The 18,736-nt window shown below is 46.9% G+C and overlaps 1 protein-coding gene across 6 annotated transcripts in view; it reads right to left on the reverse strand.

Annotated features, from left to right (window-relative positions):
* pum (pumilio) overlaps window positions 1–18,736 on the reverse strand; it is a 72,653-nt gene that overhangs the window by 33,575 nt on the left and 20,342 nt on the right. For all 6 annotated transcript variants that reach the window (XM_018028351.2, XM_018028352.2, XM_018028353.2 and 3 more), the window contains one exon: window positions 18,205–18,553. In XM_018028351.2, the coding sequence (XP_017883840.1) occupies window positions 18,205–18,553 (349 nt within the window). The remainder of the gene's footprint in view (window positions 1–18,204; window positions 18,554–18,736) is intronic.

Below are 18,736 nucleotides of genomic sequence, written 5' to 3' on the forward strand. Positions count from 1 at the left end.
TGCAATTTTCCCGTAGAACCAACGGTTTGGGAGTTATTGAAGAAAAACGAAATTTTTTGTCAAAAGTTCGCCATTTCGACGCTGGGATGGTCGGATTTTGTCAACATCAATAAAATGCCATATAATCATATGTAACTCATTAAATATTGAAATTAGAAGAAAAATGCAGTATTTTTAATTATAGGAAATGCGTTTTTCTAAGGTACATAAACTTTTGGTATTGACTATATAGCCAATACATCCTTAAAAAGACTTCATCTTCTCGCGTTCACAGTTTGTTTCCTTAAATCTTCCGTCTCTAACGATAAAAATACGGTACATCGATTGGAACGTTTGCTTGAATTTTCTGACTCGTATAACTTGAACGAGAAAACGTTTCCAGTGATTATTTCGGGTCTCGAAAGCGGTGTGTTAGAGCGCACATTTAAAGAATATCGGAGAGAGTATGGAGAGACGGAAAATCCAGTGGAATTAGCGGATCTATCGGTGCTATGCATAGAGAGTCGGTTGGTCGACACACGATAATTAAATTTCCGCTGTCGAAGAAAGGTGAAAAGAGACGGAAGACTCGGTAGACGCGACTCATGGACCAATTAGGAAGAATTTAACTTTTCCGTGCGCGTTAAAAGGTAAACGCAAATCGAGCACGACATTAAACCAGGAGTTGCGTGGGTATTACCTTCGTTTTCACGAGCTGGTTCATTTATCATTTATCTCCAATACAGAGGTAACTTCGATTTCGCAAATTTTAACCCTTTAATGCAGTTTGTATATATGATAATATATTTTAATAAAACCAATGTGATATTTGACTGCGAGTATTGAAAGATAGAACTCAGTGATTTAAAAACAGTCTTGGACCGTCTGGACCGAAACCACAGTATAAGAAAGAACAGTTGTGTCAGATCCTATAATCGTATGACCAACAGATTCGACATGTTGTTAATTGTGTGCGGGCTCTAATTTGAGAGGTAGAACCACGATCTTATACATTACAAAATCGTGGATTAAACAGACTCAATTGGTATGTAGCTGTCGTTGTCAGATATAAAAAACTCTACTCGTTGAGGAATTACGGAAAGTTATTAACGAAAAACGAAAAAATAGTTTTTTTTTGCAAAATACTCGTTAACTATTGACGATAGGGAAAAATGTTTCAAGTTGTAGAGCTCACCGTCAGCTACAAAAAAGATCGTATATAATTTTTCCGTAAATCCAACCGTAAGAGTAATTGAGGAAAAACGAAATTTTTTGCCAAAAGTTCGCCGTTTCGATAGTGGGACCCGGTTGAATTTCGTCAGTGCCAATAAAATGTCGATTAATCACATTTATCTCGTTAAATATCGAAATTAGAAAAAAAATGCACAGAATCTTTCTTGTAGTGGACGTCAGTGCCTACAACTTATGTATAAAAAATTTTTCGCTAGCGTTAATAGTTAATTAATAAAGAAAGTTGTTTATTCCAAAATTATTCTTTTCCTTCTTTTTCAAGGATACTTTCCTACTGTTCTTCGTTATACTGTGACGAAACTAAGAATTTCGTGCTTTCGAGAGATCGAGACGGACAGCGACTCCCAAACAAATTGGCATTTTTTACAGCTATAGACGGGTCAGCTCTTTTATGTCCAGATTAGAATCGAGAACTACTTTGCGTGCACGGACAGCACGCGGCCTCAAGGTGGGGCGATAATTAGATTTTCAGGGACGAAAGAAGCCAAGAACGAAGTATATAGGTTTCACGTTTCGTCTTTGCGTCGCGACGAGACCGAGGCTAGAAGAAAAAAAAGAGGGTAGACGAGAAGAGTCGAGAGCGCGGAAAAATACGAATCTGTTCCAGCGACGATGACGATGGTCGGACGATAATTTTCTTTTTCTTGCCGTTCCTGTAGAGAGAGACACCGCCGGAATGATTATGGAGGGCATAGAGGAAAATCATTATCGTGTGCATCGTCGTCGGGAGAAAGAGCCAGCCGGCGTGATAATTAAATTTCCATAGACGAAGAGACCACGGGTGAAGAGGTGGAAAGAGGGAGGAGGGCAACGGTGTCGGCGGATAGGAAAACTCGGGGGTAAAAGGTGGAATTATGGTAAACTGTGTTCCTCCCCGTGACTTTCGTCGTTACGAATTAACTCACGGTACGCTGCGTACGCTCTACTGCGTCCATCAGACATTTCCTTTCGTCTCTCGGATAAAATATCCGACATCGTCGACAAAAAAAAATTCTTTAATTACTCTTAACGCGAGGTGAGCCACAAATATTTATGAAAGTTCTAACTGACATCATTATCGCTCGCATGTACACGATATTATCGATGAAACCTGTACGAACAATGAGACGTACGGTGTGACATGTTCTGGGACGGGAAACATTTGCCGAGCGGGAGTTTTCACACAATGGCGAGGAAAAACTGTCGTGAAGATGGAAAACCGGTAGATAAGACAAATATATTGGAGAGCTACAACGTTCGCTGGATATTACTACACCGCACGCAAACAGAATCGCGATAAATTGTGACTGGGAACACGCTTAAACATTTGCTTTAATAAAATAAAATTTCCAGGTGCGCGACATTACAAATTGTTTGAATATCATACGTGGCAACGGTAAATATACCAGAAAATATTATCGTTCCACTGTTAATTGTTGAACTATATTAACTGCGACCAAATACGAAAACAATCGGAAATTTCTAAAAATAGTAATTTACTCGTGATACGAGGTATTATACAATAGAGAAAAGCAGTTCGAATTGGGAAATTGCAATCGGCGAACTGGATTCGGCGAACTGGATTCGGCGAACGTTGAAGACGTTCTAAGACAAGTTTTGGCATCCAAAATGACGTCACAGAGCTAAGTATGAAATGATGCAACAAAGGAGAGAAGCCGGCTGTTCGTTTCAAGTACTATTTCGCAGCGTTTGAGCGGGCCCGTATGTTCGAAACTACCAAGAATATTAGCATATCGCATGCGCTTTCACCGCGGTTATCAAAGACACTCAGCTGGCGCGCTCCAGGGCGCATGCACGTGAGAACACGGGTTTCAGGTGTATTTGTCAAAATGCCAATCGGGAAGACCGGTCCCGTTGATAAGAACCCGATACCAGCCAGCAAATTGCATAATCGAAGTTAATACTATGTCGAAGATTCGCCAACTACAAACACGCTAGAGATCTAACAAACCACAATATCGATCTCAGCATTTTCATTTCGTTTCGTGTAAGAGTCTCGCCCGGTGGAAGCAACGAGTCACTCAACGTTGAGTTTCTAATGCAGTCATCCCGTTCCACTCGGAAACCCAAGTACCTATGAATTTGATGTATCGCGCATGCATCGGTGGCTAAGACGGTGCTTCGAATCTGAGCGCAATCGAGTCACGTCCGCCTTAATTAAGCGTCGTTAATTAAGACAACCACCGGTTGAACCTAAGAGAACCCACCAAGGCTCGGTATTATTAATTACCGTTTATGGTAGCGGGAGGAACCTCGTCGCGTTTTTTTAAGTGCACGTAAACTCTTTAACGCAGACCAAAAAATTGCACGGTTCAAATTCTCGCGAGACGAACAATACGTAACCGGATTTCTGGCTCGTAGGATTTTCTAACGACATCCTCGTTCCAGCAGTGGAACGCTAAAAAAAAAAAGCTAAAATCTGCTTCTCGCAGAGTATTCCAAGTAGATCGAGTTACGGCTGTGATCAGCGAAATGCTTAAACTCCAATCTAAAGCCTGTGGCTTAAACTAGGAGGATTAGGAACCTCGTAAACGCGCAACAACCGTTTCCAGCCAGAGTTCCCGTTGGAAACCTGTCGCGACTCTGTGCAGACATGCAAACAACGCAGACATCCTCTATTCATTTTCTCTCTTAATTATCGAGTCTTACAGTCTTCCGCTTTGAACCGTCCCTCCCCATCGCTCTTTCTTCCAACGGGGTGAATTAAGATCCGCGACCATGGCAACATCCAAGAACCAATTTTCTCGGGGAAGGGAGGCACACCACGGGTGTCCTGTGTAATCGGTAATCGGAACGTGAAGAGTATCTTTCAACCAGGAAAACGCGCGCGAAAACGTGTCGCTGCACATCGACTGATTTCCGCTCCCAGCCTACTCCCAAGCTTTCTTTTATTATACTCCAATATTGTAATGGAAACGTGAATGTGAAAAATAATTGTCTACAAAAAGCGAATCCCTACACAACAGATATGGATTATCACTGCACCAGTTTAAAACAAATCATCCGTACTGCTCGTCCCATTAGCTCCGAAACTTGGCCAACCTGTATTATCGTGGTACGAATTATATTCCCCTCCGTTTATCGGAGATGCGATTCTTAAATCAGGCCGCGCGTTATTCGAGGTTAAATCAGGTTACTCAATTATTTCTGCTTGGACGTATCGCAGAGAGGGGGCTCGGTACGCGCGTATGCACGTTCCTGACCTAACACAGTTAGTGGCACGCCGATACACGTACGCGGCCTTATTAACGGGAAAAGTTTAAATATTTAATAGCGTAACTTTTTATCGGCGCGCCTAACGAGAATAGCACGCGAACGGATAGTAAGCTGCACAGGATAGTAACCCGTTCGCTAGTTAAATTGTTCGGAAACTCGATGCAGCCGATCACATCCGTCTCATTAGCTTCCGCGAGGAGAGGAAAAATCGATCGAGATTAGAGCAACGGATGTTGGTTGAAACCAAAGATACGAGCAACCGTTGCTACGCTGACGATGATAATTTGTAACCGAAAAAACACGCGTGCGAATTGATTTTTATCGTTGCACGGACGAAGTTTCCACCTTTCTCTCGAACAATTTTTGTCAGTCAACCGAGATTAGGAAACGGTTCGGTCCCGACGCATTATAAATAACATTCGCGTGGCTCGCGGGCTAGTCCCGTCGACGAAATCTTCAATGAACGTTTTTGTCTAATGCCAGCTGATGAGTGCATCGGGCAGGAATCCTAAATGCTTATAAATATCGTTCGCACCGACCAATTCGAAACCAGGTATCTGGATAAATACATGACCGCGTGCCACCATGAGTCATGATTAAAGAGCAAATCACTTGTTCGGATATTTGAGGAGTGTTTTGACGCGTATATTAAAGGGATGATCCCATGTAATCCCATGAAGGGAGAGGGATCCGCCGATCGAGTGTATCGGCGGCGCAGGCATGTAAATGCGCAGTAGATCGAGTCCGTACCTTGTCAGCCGCGAGCCGGGCGACCAGGGCCTCTTTCAGCGGACCCAGCCAATGATGTGCCCCGACGAAACGCTTGTTCAGCAATTTCGTATGGGGGGCGGCCTGGGCATAGGCGGTCTCCAGCTCGAGTACCACCATATTTTCTGGCCCAGGGCTGATATCTCCTTCCTCCTTCTTCTGTTTCACCTAATCCTGCTCGATCAGCCAACGGCTTCCCGAGACGCTACCATTTATTATTTACATGTATGGTATCGGAGCAGCACAGAACAGATTCACACAGACAAGACGAGATCGAAGGAACTTCTTCGTTCCTCCTTCCACTAATTTCCACTCTCGGTTACTTTCGCGGTTCAGTAGAATCTAGAATCGAATTTCATGTTTCTCAATGTCACCAAGTTCAAGAGGGGAACGACGGGTCGTGGTGAAACTTTGTGGCGAACCAGAGCAGGCATTCCTCTCTCGGTCCGCTGGTGATCGCCGTTCCGTCAGAGCGATCTTTCGCGCGATAATTTGAACATTGCTTTCCACGATACGATACACTGCTACGCGATCGATCACTGTCAAAAAGTAGACGAGAATCGACGCGGAACCACGTGGTGTTCCCTTCGCTTGCACACACTCCGGACTAATTGCACACTGCGTAACACGACGTGTCGGTCACTTCGATATACTACGGAAAAATACTGGATTATTTCACTAAAAGATCCCAGAAGGCACGAGGTTACGCGGCTTAAACACGGAAGACCAGGCGGATGGTACACCTTCGAGATAGAAGCGACAGTTTCTGTCACAGCGCGATGGATAGGCGGAACATGGAGCACACGTAGACACGCGCGAGGGATGATCTCGTTGTGACGTTCTCGCGTCGAAGTTCCTTGTGTCCTTCTGTATCCACCACATCCACCGTGTCTCGACGGAAAATCGGTGTAAAAGTAGAAGGCCGGTTCTCCGTAGCGAGCCGTTAAGTCCAGCGTGATCCGGGCTTAAACCGCGCTCGCAACGGTTGCCGCATAGAAAGGCAGTTGAGAACTGACTGCCTCCTCTCGAGCCTCCTCGCTCCCATGGCTCGAGCTTTGAGTGACGCGACGCGACGCGGCCGGTGTGACGCGTACACCCCTCTCTCTTGCTCCCTCTACGGCTGTTTCATTGTCTCTCTCCCTCTCTCGTTCCGCCTCTTCCTCTCTCGCTTCCCCTCCCTCTAACCCGTTCATCTCTCCGTTCAACTTACTCCGCCGAACTCCCACCTTCTCTCTCGACCCTTCGTAGTACTCATTCTCCCTGCTCCCTCTCATTCTGATCGCGAAATCCCGTCTCTTTTCCACGTTCATTCGCTTCTTCATTCTTTCCGTCTTCCTGCACCCTCTCTCTCTCTCCTCCTCGTCTCTTTCCTACCACGGCCGCGATCCGTTTCGATCTCCCTCGCGCCAACAAGTAGACAGTTCGTTCTACTCTCGTGGCAAGACAACGAGGATACAGCCCTGTTGCCCTCGGAGACTCCTTCACCCCATCGCCTCTTTCTCCCTCTCCCTGTGGGCTCCTCTCTTTCGCCGCAAGAACGCGACAAAGCCGCGAGCTTCCACGATTTCGCGGGAAGATGCACCCGCCGCGGTTTTCAAACCATATCCACGGTGCACTCGATCGAGCGGGAATTAATGACCGATTAATCGTCGCGACGCGCCCTTTTCGAACGTATGAATACTGTGTGCAGCGTCTAGCTTGCATTTTCCCCGTTATCGAACACGGTTTCGGTTTTTCCTCCGCGTCGGAGAACGTTTCTCGGGGTCGTTACTCGGCAAACAGATTGCGTCGAGTCCTTTCCACCTCTGCTTCTCCCTATTCCTCTTTCTCTCTTCTTTCCTATTCCTTCCATTCTCGATTAAAGAGAGAACCGAGCGAAGTTCAACGATTTCGAAGGCCCTACGACTCCCTTTCATTCGCTTCTTTGACGAGGATACCGGGTACTCGGTGAATCGAGGCATTTCTCCTCAAACATTCGACCGGCGCGCACCATCATGAAGGGAACTCATTGATTCCATTCAAGAGCGCCGATATATGTGTAGAGGCTACGGTTTTCTGCTCGTGCCAACATTTCGACGCGCGAATAAATTTCGGTTTTTAATTGCGCTCGCTTCGGCTCGCCACGGTGAATGATGAAACAGGTGGAACGATACCTACGCGGAATGGCTAACTCGTCGTTTCAGCACATTTTTTGCCAACACCTGGCAACTTCGTCGAGGAGCTCGTAAATATTTCCAGAGAAACGAACGCCGGGACGTCAGACTTTCCTCTTTTTTATCCGCCAAGCGGTCGTGGAAAAACTTTACTCGTGGAAGATAGTCGATTAGCCATGTAACTTATGCCCCTTAAATGCATAATATTGTATCTACTTATTCTTTTACTATTGTTCGCGGTACGTCTGCGCGTTAAATGTTTAAGTAGTATACAATTCCTTGAAAGTAAACCGAAACGTCGCGGTTGATTTCCGGGAAATTAAATTTTCCTGCGTAATGAAAGTCGATACAAGGAAGGTGAGATTCATCGCGATGTGTCATCACATGCTCGATTCGCGGTGTCCGCAACGCGGTGAAGAGACGCGACTATGATTATTCTGAATAATTCAGTTGCCCAGTGAAAGTAGCACGAGACTCTGCATGTAATTTCCAATATTGACAGACGTTCCTGAATCCCTGTCCCCCGGGGCACCCCCTTGTCTCTGTCCTCTCCACAAGGCTTCTTCCCTCCTTCTCTCTTGCTCTCTCTTCTCGTCCAAGTGCTTTTGAGTGTACGGCCCTGTCGCCCCAACCACCTGCACTTGGACGAGGGTGAGACAAAGGCGGGCTCGCGCGCGCGAGTTTCATGAGATTCAAAAGAAGATGACTACCCCCTTCTTCGTGCCTTGGCACACACACCGGATAGAGCCAAGAGGGAGAAGGCTCCTCGCCCCAAAGTGCGGGGCCTACCCGGCCTAGCCCTGCACCCTCGAGATCTTTGCACGAAGATCAGAAACTTGCTCGCAGGTGAAAAAAGTAACTGGAAACATTAGCACGTCGGCATGGAGCGAGCTAGCGAGCTTCCAGCAGACAGACGAACGAGACTGATCGGTTTATTCGGGAGGTGAGGGGTTTACCGGCGCACCATCATTGTCGTGACTTCGCGGGCGCGCAGGTTGAAAAAAACATGAGCAGAGAAAGAATCGAAGATCGAAAATTTGATCCCCCGGGGAGAATGGGGCTCGTGACACGAATGCGCTGACGGTATGATGAATCAAGTCCCTGAACGAAACTGAAGGATATATGCCGACCGCGAATGATATCTCGGATAACGGAGGGATAAAGGAATGTAACGCACCGTATAGGTACAGACACCATTGGCTGCGCGATCCATTTAAAACTGGGTAAAGAAAAAAATAGAATCAATTGGCCTATAACGCTCCTGGCATTGTTTCCCTTTTCGATCGAACTGGCGCACGAGGAACGAGGGTTAACGTTGGGTCAGGATTAAAACGCAGCCCTATATATAAATCTTCTAAACGCCAATAATTGACTGCGAGAACTGGTACGAACGCAAGGTGTTCTTTCTCTCTCTTTTACTCTCGCACCTCTTCTCGCCTCTTATGCGTGTATCGATTTCCACGTCGACCTGACGAGTTTAGAAAACCTGCAGACTACTTCTGCAGCCTGGACTCTGTATATTATCTTGAGGAACGCACCAGCAACTTTCTCTCGTGCACGGCGTCGTAAATATCCGCGGGATCCCGAAATATATCGTTTTAACGCCGGTTTGAAAAAACCTCCGCCGCAACTTTTCGCCGGCTAGTCGATGCGTCTCGCCCGTAAAAATCTCGCGTTTCGCTCGAAGAACGCCGCGAAGGGTTACGTACGCGCTCGTCGGTGCTCCAGCAGGAAAGAGATGAGAGAGGACAGGAGAGTAGGTTTGGCGCGACTTTAATTGGCCGTGCCTTAATTTTGATGTACGCTGTACCACCTCGAGGGTTCTCAGGGCCGGTGAAGAGCCCGAAAGGGAGCGGAAGAGAAGAGCGGAGGAGAAGAAACGAGAGCTTCGCAGAGGAGGAAAGCAGACGGATGAAGGCAGCCCTCTTTCTTGCACAGCCGGCACATTGTCGTCGCCCGTAGCCAACAGCCTATTGTCTACAGGGAGCTCTCTCCCCTTTCCCTTTTGCGGCCGCGTACACACGTACACATAAATGTATTCACGTGCAGAACGATACGGCTACACACAAGTGGAGGGCCGTGCGGGGAGTGACAAAGAGAGAGATGGGAACCCACCGACACAGAAGCGGCCACCGGGGTGGTAAGGGGAGTGTTATAAAAGAAAAAAGGAGGAAAATACACAACACGCTGGAGAAGGAGGACAGCCGAGGAGAAAAAGAAGGCTGAGCGAGATGGAAGCTCGAAGCTGAGGACGAAGAGAAAAGAGACAGTGGATATAATAGTTAAAAAAAGAAACGTCCTGGACGGGGGGACAGGGTTGGCAGAGAGCATCCGTAGAGTAGAATAGATCGAAGATCTGAGTGGGTGAAACAGAAACTGGGTGGGAAAACCGATGGATAGTCGGAGGCAAAAAAGGGAAATAAAAAGAAATAATTATAGAGGAGGAGAGAATGTGACGAGTGGAACGAGGAGAGAGGGCTCGTTGATGTATCGGCGGAGAAAACGAGGAGAGGCAATCGAAAAGGGGAGAGGACTATTCATACCCCCTGTATCCAACCGTACCTTGCAGCAGCTATTATTTACATATCAGCAACTTCGTGCTTCCATGTACGTAAATGCGCAAATACGGTTGCCCATGAGAATATAGCTCGAGGGGAGGGGGCGAACCCGTGCAGAGTACGAATGCGTGCACACCAAGGAAAACGACAGTGCACGGGAACGAACGCTAACCGTCAGGGCTATCCGTTAAACTAGCCCGATTTCTGAAAAGAGAGCACCTTGCGTTCGGTAGCTGGAATACACGCTCCAGCGAGGAGGGTGCCTGTGGTCAATGAATCCTCCTTTTTAGCCAACGAATTAAAACCCCAAACTCCAACGGAAATTCACCTTGCTGCTTCCTGGTCTATGACACGATGCGACGTCTTTTGATTTACGTGAAATCAATGCCACGGTACGATGCGAACGTTAAAAGCGTCGTCGAACCGAAAGGACTTTCGATCCGACTCTGCCTTTTGCTAAACCAAATTCGAGGTTTCGATCGAAAGACAAACGCGACGAGGACCCAACCCCCTATGATACATTAATACACCGAGCGTTTAATTAATACACGTCGAAATAGAGTGCAATATTATGCGATATTACACGATAAGGAACGGGGTCAGTGAAAGCACGATATTACCCTATCCTACACATATACCTGGCGAGCTACCGAGAAAAATTAGGCCTCACTTCGCGTTGCTTCTCGTGTACAGCCGGAGGGTAGGAAAAAAAAAGGAAAGTTTCCAAAGCGCCCACGCGACATCCGGCCTTTTTTTCAAGGTATCGCCTTTCGCAATCGTATCGGATCGATGTATCTCTAGTCCCCCGCAGGGACAGAGCGGATGTATCAATCGGGCCGGCGAAACCGATACCCGCCGGGTGGGAAGTTGAGAACCGCTAGATTCCAAGGGATGGACGAGCACGCGAGTTCGCGTGTTAAGTCCGCCGCGAGACCCTTCTCCTCGTTCTTCGCGTTACGTAGCGCGACGGTCTTTCTCTCTTTCGCCGACCCCTACACCGCAACCCTCGTGAAACACGGCAACGCTGCCCGCAACCCTAGGATCTTTTATTATAAGAAAAAAATTTTCAGCTAAACGAGGCGTGCATAGTATAAAAATATAGCCGGCGATTGCGTACACTTATGAGTTCCTAGGTTCGCCTCGGTTGGTTATAAACCTCGTGTGCACATGCACCACGGTCCGACAAACGTTTGTCGCGCGCGTTTCCATCGATATCGCAGGAAGCGAGCTTTTAAAAAGAGCCCTCGCCGAAGAAAAAAAAGAGGTGATAAACGCCGATCAAGCGACACTCGGAATTTTCCACCCTTTGACTTCCCCCCCGCGTCTTTCCTTCTGCCGAGTGCAGGATCTAACACCGCGGACTGAAATTCTTTGACGAGCAATCGATAGAGCGTGCTCGACGAAAAATGTAAACATTGAAATTACCAACTACCGACCAGAGAACCCTTCAGCCGCCTTTTTCTGCAACTTCTCGTTCTAAAACTCGTCTGGAAAGCAGCTAGCCGGTGAGACGTTTTAAGATCTCGCTAAGTTCGATCCTCCTCGCACTTCCCCTTCGGTTACGTAACTCATTCATTGATCGCTTTTTTCGTTCGTTTCCCGATGATTAACCGATGGAGAAGAGACGGAGGGGTGGATAGACCGTTTTGAGCACCGCCGGTTCTGGAGTTTGCACTTGGTCACGATTTCAGGCCGCGTTTGCTTTGTGTTTCCACGCTCGAGATGAGGTAGATGTTGCGGAAGGAAGGGGGGGCTACCACTGGGGGCTAAAGAAGGGCTGGAGGTGAAGGTGGAGTGGCTACTTCAAGTTGGTTTCTAGCCTAGATTCGACTCCGCGGGTGATCCGTAGTTTTAATTAGGATCCACGACCACGAGCCGTTCCACCAAGACTAATGATCTCGCTCGTTTCATTAATAACTCGGACCAAGTGTCATTTTCGTCTTAAGGCCACGTCGCATGACAAAGCAATATTAAAAACTGGCAACACTTGTCCATGCTTACGCTTCTCCGGACACGGTAGATACCACTGTATACCGTTAGGTTAATTAACTGTCCTTCTATCTATCTACGTCGCGAAAGAAGCATTTTTTAATTGGAAACGTTATCGGCGTTCCCGGTAACGGAAACGCCGGAACACGAAATATCTTGAAAAGCGCCGACGATGGGCATTTTCGTAATCGATTCGAGCAAACATTCCGCGAATATTCGGATGAGTCATCAACGAAAGAGCTTTTCCAAGCGAGAGAAAAAAGAAAGAGGGGGAGACGGGAATCGTGCGATACTCCGGCGAATTTCAACGAACATCAACCCTGACCTTTCCTTACGACCTATTAACGGGTTTAGCGAACGTGGTGAAGAATTACGTGGTAATTTCGGCCTCTGGGGAAATAATCGGCCTGACACCGGAATACCGTGAACACTGAGAATCGCCGATATTACTATGGCTAAAAAAAACACGAGTTAATAGCTCTCATAAGGTGAAGAGTGGCACCCGCAATCGCCTTAACAAGATTCCGCGATATTCCTTCGAAAGGAACTTTTTGCGGTTATCAAATGCTAAGGGATGAAAAACTTGTTTGCGTATTTTAAATAAGAAAACGTACACTAGAAATAACAGCTAATTCAAACGTCGTGGAGTCACTGGGTGAAAAAATAAAATGGAACGTAATTAATAGCTCGTCGTTGGCGAGGGCACAAACAAGCCGCTCTTGTCTTCAAAATTTGATTTGCGAGTTGGAAGCAGCGAAAATTTACGGGGTTGCAGCGCGTCTGGAAAGATCGGATCTTTCCACTTAATTGCTGAGACGGTAGTCTTCCAGCAGACTGGATCCCGGAGGTGGTGAGGTCCTTTGACCCGCTCGCTCAGTTTCCGCGTCGGCGAACACGACGCGTAAGACACTTACATAAACCTACAGAATTGTTAAGCACGCGACACGTCTACGGATGTTGGAAAAATATCAGACTGCTCGCTTTCAATACTCCCACACTTTAATAAATTCGTTGAAAAACAATTTTCCAACAGAGCAGGAAATTTTTACATCAAGAACGTTTTAAAAGGAATTTGTAATTAGTAACGGGGCGACTTTTTAATTATCAGAAACTCGATAACGCGATAAGATAAAAATGATAACAAATGAATTGCAGTTTAATAAATCTGTCGGACGCGCTAGTTTACACAGAAGGTGTGTAACGCGCGAAGTAGATTGTGGACTCTAATTGGAGTGTAGCCTTCCGACGAAAGCACGGTTTAATTGGTCGAGGTAAGGAAATGGTGTGCACATTCTTGCCGTCCCTAATTGCTTCAGCGTCTATCACGCTACTCCCACCGAGGATTCGCTAATCCGCGTTGTTTCTGATTAACTATTACGCATATATATGAATAGGTGAGTATGTTTGTTGGCAGGATCGGCGTTGCCTGCCACCTGCGAGTTTAGCAGCCAACTAAGTTTGCCAAAATTAACATATTCATCGAATCGATAATTAGAAAAAGAATATAACAATTAGGCAAAAGAATATAACAAGATAACTAGGAAAGGAGAAGAAAACTCGTCGTTAATCTAACTAGGAAAATTGCAGGGGGAAATAATGAAATAAGAGCAGTGATGTCGAATTTGAAGTAGAAAAAAGTGAGACAAATCCCTTTGTGAAACGTGACAAACCCGTGGAATAAGCACAGTGACCACGCGTGGTTGGTCTATGCCAAAGTGAGTCACAGCTAGCGTGAAAAATTGAGAAACGAGCGTGGAAGCCAGTAAAACGGAAGAAGGTTTGTCTAAACGTGGATTATGTAAGTCTACCGAAAATATCGCCGAATGAGTGACGAGTACCAGGATTGGTCCACGATGCCGTCAGTGATTCGAGACACGTATTGGCAATTATTTGCAATGGCGATGAGATCGATAGACATTCGCCAACAACGCATCTGGACAGTTTCGCAATCTAGAATACGATGAAAATTGAAACGGCTGAAAGCTAACCCGGAGCAGGAGTTCGACCGTGTAACTTCGCATAAAATTCGGGCCGTTCGAAGGAGCGAAGAAAGAGGCGAAAACCAGTTTTGCTCGCGCATTTCGGGGATCCAAGCACAATCGTATCGACTTCTTCAACGAGGCAGAGCGGGTACGTCGCATCGTAGCGACAATAGCCAACACAATGTAGATAGGGCGGCACTCGCGTGCATATTTGTCAGTTCGTCAAAGGAACTGTAAAGCGTTTAAAACGGAAACGCGACCAGCTGAAAGGCTGAAAAACGAAGCTCGAGCGAAACTCGATATACATATCCCGACGCGACAAAGAAGGCCAGTGGGAATAGGACAGTGGCTTGGAATTTTCTGACCGGAACTGCACCGACGCGACGCCGCGTCGTGCTTACCCTCGAAGACTCCGGAGCGATGATACAGATTTTCATCGGAGGAAGTCATTGCACTTTATGCTGAATGGGCACCGAGTCAACAACCCGATGCCCGCGCGTACGTGTGCGCACTCGTGTGCCCGACACACCTTTAAAGGGTTTCTCCCCTCCACCGCCACCCCCTGCTGTTCCTTGCGCTCCTCTTCCTGCTTTTCGCGTGATCACAAGAAGAAAACTGTACGTATGACCAAAGAGGAGTTAAAACGAAGAAAAGAGAGGAGAAAATACGAGGGGAACCGGTGGAAGAGGCAGGGGGGGCCGCTGCTAAAGGAGATGAAGAGGGAAGAACGAGAAGGCGGAGAGTGGTCGTGCACGAGGAGAGGAAGAAACGAAGATCGTGCGGAGAGGGAGAGAAACCGGGGCGAAGTGAGAAGGGGAGAAAGGAGACGAGGTCTGGAAATCGCTTCATGCACTGGCGAGCACGAGCCTTCGCGTAATAACGCGATCAGAGGGCAGCCGTGTCTCATGCGTGCACGCACTTCTCTCGTACCATCGCTCTTCTGCTTCGAAGGCAAGCACGCGTGCATAAATGGCGTCGTAATACGCTCGTAAGCAGCGCGAGCGTTCTATTTTTACGTGCGCTGCATCGTGAGAGACCATATTGTGCCGACTATAGGCTCCAAATATTTCGCGAGACGAGAACGGGACGGGCGGACAAACGATGGGTGTGCGTGCCACCGGATATTTGGCAAGAGGGTGCGTCGCGAACTCGCGGCTTCCGATGGAAAACGTCGAGACGCGAACCACCGAGCGAGTAGAGCACCGCGTGTTAATTAATACGACAACCGCCGCGACAAAATCCGGTTTGACGTATAATGCGCCACTAATTGCAGAAGGGAAAATGGACGGAGAAAAAAAAACAGGCGGAAGGGAAAAAATTATAACGAATTCGTTGGTGAAACACGCGCGTCTCGCGTTTGCAATTTTTTTCCTCCTCCTCTCGGCAGGAAACGCTCGATGCACGCTTTGTGCGACATTTTGCGTTTTCATCGAGGCGTGCGGAAACGAAAAAGGTAGAACGAGAACGCGTAACGAAGAAAGAGATTACAGGAGCGGCACAGCAGTCGAGCTGCACCTGTGCATACGCAGGTTCGCCCGTCACGTGGAAAATGCAGCGCTATGGCCCCTGCCCTGGGAACAATGCTGCCTACGATAGGTACACCATTTTCCGTACTAGGGGGGAGGGCACCCGCGAGAGCGACCGCGAAGGAGGGACGAGAAACGGGTTTGGACGACCCGGGGACTTGTACATACACCGCATTTTCTCCCCTTTCATTTGCGATTTCCTCTTTTTTCCAACCAGAATTGTACATTCACGTGCACGGCTGAACGACGCGCCTCAGACTTTCTTAACAAACATCGGGTGTGAATCGTACAAAGACGCGAGTAATTCGTTAACCCCTGAATAAATTCCCCATTCAAACGCTTACACTCTCAAGTGAGAGCTCTCCGCGGGCAAAGAAACCGCACGCGGAAAGAATACCCAGAGGAAGCCGTCGTGAACACCGTTCTGAATGAAATTACTTTCTTACAGGAACGTTGTCGTCAAAAGCGACTTTTCACGTTCTAATCGAGCAGTCAAAGCTTTCAATCCGCGAGGCTCGAAAAACGAGAATAGAAAGAAAACTCCGAATGTGGAACGTGGAACGAATGAGACCGGCTAAGTCCAAATGTTGTCCTCAACTTCCGGTGGAGTGTTCCAATTTCGAATCGTCGGCTTTCGAATCGGTCTCGGCTTCGATAACTTCGTTATCCGCTAGGATAACGTTAAATCAAACGTTACAATTGCAATACTCGTAGAAGACTTAACCAGGAGGATGTGCCTTATCAGAAGGGTATACATTAACACAGGTAATAACATGGTATTCGAACGATCGCCTTGATATCGAGCACGATGTTTGCAATACAGATTGAAAGCACCGGTTGCCACGTAACGCGATATTGCTGGATGTCGTTAGAAGGTACGAAGAAGGTTTCGTAACGAAAGCCACTTTGATGCATTCCCAGATATTACGTTCGGGACAAGCTAGCACACACGTGCATAAATATGAATATGTGCTAGGATTCCTATATATCGCCTGTTCTATTTTCTGAATAGGATTCGAAGTGGATGTCGAGAACTTGTCACACCGTGATTTATACATCTGTCTGCGCCGGAGGACGAGGTCGTTCTCTGTTCCCCTTCTACATGCCTGTCTCTTTAAACCCGTCAGATCCTACCGAGGATCCGAAACGATAAGGAGAGAAGAGGGGAGCTATTTCGACCAGCAAAATAAAGAGAAGCGGTCGAAGAAAAGGCAGCTAGCTAGCTCAAAGGCTAGATTCTCAAGGATAAAGAGAATAGCGAAGGTTACCAAGAACGCGGAGGTATTCGATCGCTGTTCGTATCTCGAAGCCAAGTTTGCGACAGGATGTGCCTGCCGAGCGTGTCTGGCTAAATTATTGGAGCGGAACTTATTTTCAAAATCGTGCTAAGTGTAATCACATCTTCTTCTAACGGTACAACTCGATAAACTGAACGATGAAGTGGTAAAAACTTGGTGGTCTGGTATGATACGTTGAAAAAAAGACGAGAAACGAAACGCGATCGCCGCAAATTAGTTCTCGGTCATGATGTTAAGTGACTCGTTACGTGACGGGTCTATTTTTTACTGCTGTAAAAAATGACAGTCAGAATTTTGCGGACGTTCCCTGGTTCACGCTCGTTTTAGATCTTGAATGCAAACAGGCTCGTTTAGTATATTGAAAATCGTAAACGTCTCCGGTTTGCCAAGTGGTATAGTCGCGGTTGCAATAAATGTCTATTGAAAATATCAGTAAGCTGTTTCCCGTTAATTACAGAGAATCGTGTCACGATGTGACAATTTACGCTAGGTCTCTCTATAATTAACATAAGCTATTCTATGAACAATATTTCACAGATAGTTGGTAAAAAGTACTGGCAAAGCGTGCAAAGTGTTCTATTGTTACACACTCGTGCATTCACCCCCCTAGACGGAGTCGTTCGAATGAAACGCAACTTCAAAAGCGACGGAAGTCCGTCGAGAACCCGTATAAGAGGGTTGCTCAGTGGTTAGACCGCTCGTTAGTATCAGCTGGTTGTTGTTCAAAAATAACCTTCCTAGTCGACAGGACAATCGCTAAATTAACGAAGCTCTTCGCGTGGAAAATCATCTATGAGCTTTAAATACCTCGACCGTTCTGGAATACCGCAAAAGCTCGGAGTCACCCACCGTATTCAACGGCGGGACGTTGATGAAAAAATAGGAAATCGTGAAAATCTACGCCATGATCATTGGACCGATACAAGTACGACATTAGCGTATTTTTCAAAGCTTCGCAAAAGTCAAATACGTACTTCTCTGGTTACAAAGCGGCTCTTATTGAGTTCAAAGTTAACAGAAATGTAAATACCTACGGTAGCTGTTCCTAATCAGTTAATACCCGAGCTTCGCAGTACTGCTTGACTAAGCAGACCGTGATAATAATCGATACTTTGCGCGATTTATGTATGATGCTTGAATTGGCCCGATTGCTTCTACAATTTACGAGTATGTTCCTGATTCATTAATCGTTACGCCAAAATATACCGCGAGCTAACGAGAAACTGGGACAACCTTCTGATAATCCGGAATCATCGAATCCCTAACAGTGTCCAAGAACAACAACCGACCGATAAATGAAACTTGCATAGCCGCACAAGTCATTTCACGCTCGCACGATCGGATCATATATAGACTCAAGATACTTTTAGTTGTTTTGCTTTTCCGCGTCGCTGAAATGCCTTTCAAGAATCGTACACGCAACTCTTTTAGATTCTTTACTCTTTCGATATGAATGAAAGAGCTGGAAGGAGATCGTGACTTACCTGTACATCAAAGTGCGTGGTAGTGTCTTGGGGCTGCGGAGGTCCCTGTTGTTGTTGTTGCGAAGGCGGCGGACCCTGCGGGGGTGGTGGAGCCTGTGCACCAAAGAGCTGAGCCGCATGCGAATGTGGGTGCTGAAGATGATGCGTCGGCGGTGCCTGATGATGTTGCAAGTGGTGCGGTGGAGCCGGTGCGAATGCGGCCATAAAATGTTCCTCGCTACCAACCACATCCACGCCTTGTTTTAACAGCACGACACCGCCACCGCCAGCGCTAACAGCCAAAGTCGCAGCGGCGTTCTTCTGAAATTCTTCCTCCCCAGGTGAAGGTTGACGACTTCCGGGTGTACGACTGCAGATGAAAGATATCGATACGATATTAAGTGACTGCTTTCGCGAAGTAAATAAAGGAGTTACGATTGTCGTATAAAAAGTATCTCGATATGACTAGCAGCTGTGATGCTGTTACAAATAACAGTGATTTAAGGGGACCACGAAAAAGATAAAAAGATATTATGCAATAGCCTTCGAAGAA

This window comes from Ceratina calcarata, unplaced genomic scaffold (genome assembly GCF_001652005.2).
Source record: "Ceratina calcarata isolate Rehan_Ccalc_2016 unplaced genomic scaffold, ASM165200v1 scaffold449.2, whole genome shotgun sequence".
NCBI classification, from domain to species: Eukaryota; Metazoa; Arthropoda; class Insecta; order Hymenoptera; family Apidae; genus Ceratina; species Ceratina calcarata.